Genomic DNA, 6,108 nt, shown 5'->3' on the forward strand with positions numbered 1-6,108 from the left:
GAAATAAAAGCTGTTAGACTGGGCCTAGTTAATACTTGCACGAGTGGAAACGCGCCGTTTCTTGAATGACAGCGATTCCATAGCGAACATGCAAATATAAAATATTTTCCTGTGTTTTTACGAAAATAAAATAATGGTATTAAAACATATTCCAACACAGCTGTCGGTCAGTAGCCTAATTAAACCCATTTTGGGTTATTAAGAAAATCCTTTCGGTCTTTTCTTCAGTCACAAGCATGCTGATGACTAAAAAAAAACTTTATTTATCATTTTGTGTGTGCATCGGAGGTGTGGGTGACAGAGAGGAGCAGAAAGCGAGCGCGCGCGGCCTGTTGTTTTATTCATAATGAACACCGGTTGTGTGTGTGTGTGTGTGTGTGTGTGTGTGTGTGTTCACCGGTTGTCCTCGGAGCTGCCCGTGCTCATTAGTCCGCCGCTGCTGCACGCGCGATCCGCTCCCGTCACCGCTCCCTCCGCATCTCACCTGAGACGGCGCGACACTCGCGACAAGCGCTCCAGGAAAAAAATCATATAGGGACAGGGACAATATCTTGGCTTAGGCTATATATATATTTTTTTCAACAGTAGGTAAAGCCTATTGTAGGCTAGGCTAATTCAGTTTGACACAGAATTTAAAGTGATTTTAAATTGCGTTGTGAAATGTAGAACAAGCTGAAATAAAGTACAGTAAAATCAAAAGGACATTTTTAAATAAACTAATTTAACAAATATTTTATATTTTCAGCGGTTTTATTTTTAAGGCGCCAAGTCAAATAAAAATGCGCGTGGCCGTATCTCTATGGTACGCGGGGCAAACTTTGGGCTGCGCGCGGCTGCCTGAGCACGCGGCTCCTGCACGAGAAGCAGGAAGTGGAATAGCGCCGTGGCGCGAGACCGCCCATGTTGTTTAATCCACGTTTCACCGGCACCTCGCGGAGATCTTCCGCCTATTTTACTATTCCGTCACAAAAGCAAACAGGGCGACTCGCATAACTGTCCCTCTCCTCACCAAAGCTGTCCGCTTCCGCGTCTCAAACTCTCTCCCGTCCGCCGTTTCCTTTCTCCCCCCCCCCTCCAGTCCTCTCCTGCCCCCCTATCCTGCCCCTCTCTATTTATGAAAACGTCACTTCAAGTCCCTCCCTGTTTGAATCTCATTAGTTTCTTGTGTGTTTCTCCCTGTCAATAATCCCGAATCCAGACTCTCTCTATTTCCATCCCTCTCTATCTGTCAATCAGCGCCGCCTTTGAACTGAAAACCACTCCGACCAACTTCAACTCCTCAATCCGAGCGGCTCAGCTCCATCTCCGGCTTCTTTTTCTGCCAAGATTCCCCTCTTTTGAGTTTGTACTAACCGCCAGTGCTTGGAAAACGCCAATACAGACCCTAAACTTAAACTCGGATCCGGGATCACTAAGATCAAGGGTTTAAAACTTTGTGTTTTTGCCCCCAAAATTGCTCGGGAAAAATGCCGCAGCTCAACGGCGGTGGAGGGGACGATTTGGGTGCGAACGATGAAATGATTTCCTTCAAAGACGAAGGGGAACAGGAGGAAAAAATTTCGGAGAACTCTTCTGCAGAAAGGGATTTAGCAGACGTCAAATCTTCTCTTGTAAACGAATCAGAAACGAATCAAAACAGCTCGTCAGATTCAGAGGTAAGTGACAAATAATGGCGATCGATTGACCATGACTTTACTTCATTTATCTGTTATACGTAAAATTATCGTTTGAAAGCACGTTGTTAAAAGTAGCGATTCCTCCTCGTGTTTCTTAAATGCAATCCCTGTGTTTCGTTGCATTTGAAGGCGGAAAGACGGCCTCCGCCTAGATCTGAAACTTTCAGAGACAAAACAAGAGAAAGTTTAGAGGAGGGTGAGTTTGTGCTTTTTTCTTAATGCTCTTGTCCCACACACTTTTACTCAATGCAATGTTAACATGCCGAAGGGCTTTACTGTTGGGGTCTCTGAAGGAGAGAAACTTTTCAAGGCACTTATAAAAGTTTTCTTCTTTTCCCCCGCCATGTTAGCTGCGAAGCGGCAAGATGGAGGGCTGTTCAAGAGCCCACCGTACCCGGGCTATCCGTTTATAATGATCCCTGATCTCACGAGCCCGTACCTCCCGAACGGATCACTTTCTCCAACAGCACGCACAGTAAGTGTGTTTATTTGCCCCTTTCCGCTCATTACCGCGCCACGTAGCGCGCAGCAGGACATAGTTTTGTGAACGCGACTAGGTAAGGTTAGCTGGGAAATATCAGGCTAAAGTTTCGCAACTTTGGCGTACTGTACAGTGGCATGTCATGTCGCGGCTCAGCCGGATCCCGTGTGTGTGTGTGTGTGTGGAAGCAGGCTACAGCCCGGTACAGTTGGCTGTGGAACAGCGCGGGCCTCCCACACACGTTCCATATGCGGGAAGCATTCTACCTAACGTTTCCCGCACGGATTGTATTTAGAATATATATTTTTTGTTGTCATCCAATTTTGGAAAGTGACATTTACAATTTATTAGTTGTTCACTTGTGTACACGAATGTTTTTATTCTTCAACTAAATATAATTGCTGAATAATAAGGTATCCGCAGTTGTTGGTATTGTGCTATTTTTTTTAATCAATTGTTTTCCTGAATTGGTTGTGTTAATTTTAGCGGGTGATTTTGTTAGAGTTAACTCATGTTTTTTTTGTGCTAAGGAAATTGACATTTCCTCTGTTGTTCGGTGACACGCATGTCACACTACAAACGAAGCTGTTGTGTTTTAATTTTATGGATGTTAGAATCTAAAGCTTTATGCAAATGAGTTTATTCAACGTATTTGCATATTTCACAATATATGTCTGTCAATTTTGCACTGTTAAGATGTCAGGAAATTTAATATAGGTCATTCACAACCACACGCCTCTATAATTATCACATTTTTAGTACGCAAATATTTACAGCGGGCCAACACATACAGTGTCTGATATTCCTTTAGGGCTGGTTTTCCCTGGGAAAGAGTCTGTTCTATTACGGAAGGCATCTTTTGCCTTCACTTTCCCCCCGAAAACACCCTCTAAAATGCCCTTGTTACTAGCAATTAGTAAGAGTATAATTATGCATGCACACGCGAGCGCACGCTGTACCTGTCCCGGTCCCACCGGGCAGAAGGCTTCGCGGGAAGTCTCGAGCCGCCAGAAGAGTTAATTGTAATTGCCGGTTATTGCCGAAGACTACCATCTCAAATTACAAGGTTAACCCAGAGACCTGCGATTATGCCCCTGCTATTCTTTATATTTATTCATGATGACATTCTTAAAATGGCTAAGCTATAAATATAATTTTGCTTGATGCACAGTTAAGAGCTGAATAAAACAAACAAGCAAACACAGTACAGCAAAAATTAGAGTTATTATTGGAATTCTATAAATATTAACAAAATACCAGTAATCTGTATGTTGAAATGCATCTTATGCATCTGATTTTTTATATTATTGGATATTTGTCATATCTATCACAGGCCAGTGATATAATAATGTTTTATTTGTGAGGGGAAAATAAATTGTAATGACTAAATCAGGCACACAAGGTGAGGGGAAACACTGTCATTTTTGGATGGAAGCGTTTCGTTCTGCGATGAGGATGCTGTTGACTCTGTGTGTGTGTGTGTGTGTGTGCGAGTATATTTGTACGCGTGTGTATTCTGCCGTGCTCAGATAGTGGTCTTTGTTAAGTCTGTCTCTGCCGTGAAATCCTTTCGGAGAGTTTGCATTTGGAGCCTTCATTCCAACACACACACACACACACACACACTGCCGAAATATCAGGAGGTTTTATTACTCTCATCAAAACACGCACACACACACACACACACACACACACACACACCTCAGGAGTGTACCTGCTTGTATAGACTGTGCGTCAGGAGTCAGCTGCAGAGCAGTGGAAATAGAACGATTTGAAAATGCCACTTCTGTGTGAATCTTCCTCTTTGTCAAACGCTCTTCAGTGTTGTACACAACACACACACACACACACACACACATACAGTACACACACACACACACACACACACACATACATACACACTATTTCGAAATCAATGAAATTTAGTGCATGTAACATCAAGTCTTTCATAGAGCATGTGCTCACCTGTTTGTATGATACATAATGGATGATACACACATTAATACTCAAGTGTCCGCATACTTCTCTCCCTCACACACACACACACATAAACATACTGCAGGGGCGTCCACATTGCCTTATCAGTTGTGTAAGAATTGTGTGTCTCCCACCCAGTGTGTGTGTGAGGTATTGTTTGAATGCGCTAAAGAATGCTGTGTTGTCCAGTGTGGGAGATATTGTTTGAGGTAAAAGATGCTGTGTTGTCTGTGAGGGATGTTTCTCACACACACACACACACACACACACACTCACACTCACACTCACACACACACACACACGCACACACGCTTGCTCCAAGGCTGGGGTAACGTTGATGGTGTTTACATCACAGTGTTATGTGTGTGTCTCTACGACGCGTGTATTTGGACAAATTACGCAGTGATCCTTTACTGATGATACACTCTGGATCTCTCACCACTGGCCCTGTGAAAGGTCGTCCATTCCTCTCACACACACTCTCTCTCTCACACACACACACACACACACACACACACACACACACACACGTGCGCGCGGGTGGCTTTGAGTGAGCAGGGCTACCTGTGTGGAGGGAATGGCGAGGCTTTGAAGTTGAAAGCCCTTGTATTCATAAACGCATTACTTAAAGCAGACATTAATAATGTAGCCCAGCATCGATTAGCTGTCCTGTTCCCTAACTAACAGCAAGCCCAAACCAGCGAGAGCCCATGCTTATGAAGCCTTATAACACACACACACACACACACACACACACACACACACACAGACACACACACACACACACCCCCGGCAGCCCAGCAGGCGTGCTAGGAGTGTGTGAGCTAATCAGAAAGGAAGCGCGTCTTTTTGTCATTTGATGTTTTGTTATTGATCCTATCTCTCGGAGTCGGAATCTTTTGTCATTCGGATGCTGAGGAAAGATGTGTGCGGTGTGTGTGTGTGTGTGTATGTGTGTGTGTGTGTGTGATTGGTGCGGAGTGTGTGCTGTACCTGATGAGCATGTGTGTGTGATGCAGGATGAAAGCAGAATGGCCTCTTTTTAGGTTACATCGTTTTCTTGTTTTTTCAACCAAAAAAGCTCAGGATTGAGACGGAAACAGGAATTGTGTCTGTGTAGTTATTTATGGGCTGTGTGTGTGTGTGTGTGTTTGGCTGGGAAGTCAGCTTTACAGATCTCTCTCTCTCTCTCTCTCTCTCTGTGTGTGTGTGTGTGTGTGTGTGTGTGTGTGTGTGTGTGAGGAATGTAGAGATGTAGATCTTGGGAATCTATCTCTTTCTCAAATAGGAAGATGCTTCTCACTGTCCAGCTGTTTACATGCCACCTTCGTCTTTGGATCTCCTCCTCTTCTTCTCTCCTTCTCTTCTCCTCTCTTCTCTCTTCGCCTCTTCCCCTCTCCTCCCCTTTCCTCCTCTCCTCTCCTCCTCTCTTCTTCTCTTCCTCTCTTTTCCTTTCCTCCTCTCCTCTTCTCTGTTTTCCTCTCCTCTTCTCTCCTCCTCTCCTCTCTTCTTCTCTCTTCCTCTCCTCTTCTCTCCTCCTCTCCTCCTCTCCTTTCCATTACTCCTCCTCCTCAGTACTCCTACACCTTTCTTCCCCTCCTGTCATCTCCTTTGCCCTCTTTTCTCCTCTCTCCTCCTTTCCTTTGCTCTTCTCCTCTTTTCTCCTCTTCTCCTCTCCTTTTCTCTCTTCTCCTGTTTTCACCTCTCTCCTCCTCTCCTATCGTCTCCTTCTTCTCTCTTCTCCTCTTTTCTCCTCTCCTCCTCTCCTCTTCTCTCTTGTCCTCTGTTCTTATCTCTCCTCCTCTCCTCTTCTCTCTTCTCCTCCTTTCTCCTCTCTCCTCCTCTTCTTCTCTCTTCTCCTCTTTTCTCCTCTCTCCTCCTCTCCTCTTCTCTCTTCTCCTCTTTTCTCCTCTCTCCTCTCCTCCTCTCTCCTCCTCTCCTATCGTCTTCTTTGCCCTCTTTTCTCCTCCATCT

The 6,108-nt window shown here is 44.7% G+C and overlaps 1 protein-coding gene across 1 annotated transcript in view; it reads left to right on the forward strand.

The window, feature by feature from the left end:
- The first annotated feature begins 1,193 nt into the window (after nucleotides 1-1,193).
- The window catches only part of LOC134062064 (transcription factor 7-like 2), a 48,485-nt gene continuing 43,570 nt past the window's right edge, over nucleotides 1,194-6,108 (forward strand). The window contains exons 1-3 of the mRNA XM_062517936.1: nucleotides 1,194-1,655; nucleotides 1,806-1,872; nucleotides 2,027-2,151. Coding sequence (XP_062373920.1) covers nucleotides 1,467-1,655; nucleotides 1,806-1,872; nucleotides 2,027-2,151 — 381 coding nt within the window. The 5' untranslated portion in view covers nucleotides 1,194-1,466. The remainder of the gene's footprint in view (nucleotides 1,656-1,805; nucleotides 1,873-2,026; nucleotides 2,152-6,108) is intronic.

The sequence above is a fragment of the Sardina pilchardus genome, chromosome 17 (genome assembly GCF_963854185.1).
Source record: "Sardina pilchardus chromosome 17, fSarPil1.1, whole genome shotgun sequence".
Classification (NCBI taxonomy): Eukaryota; Metazoa; Chordata; class Actinopteri; order Clupeiformes; family Clupeidae; genus Sardina; species Sardina pilchardus.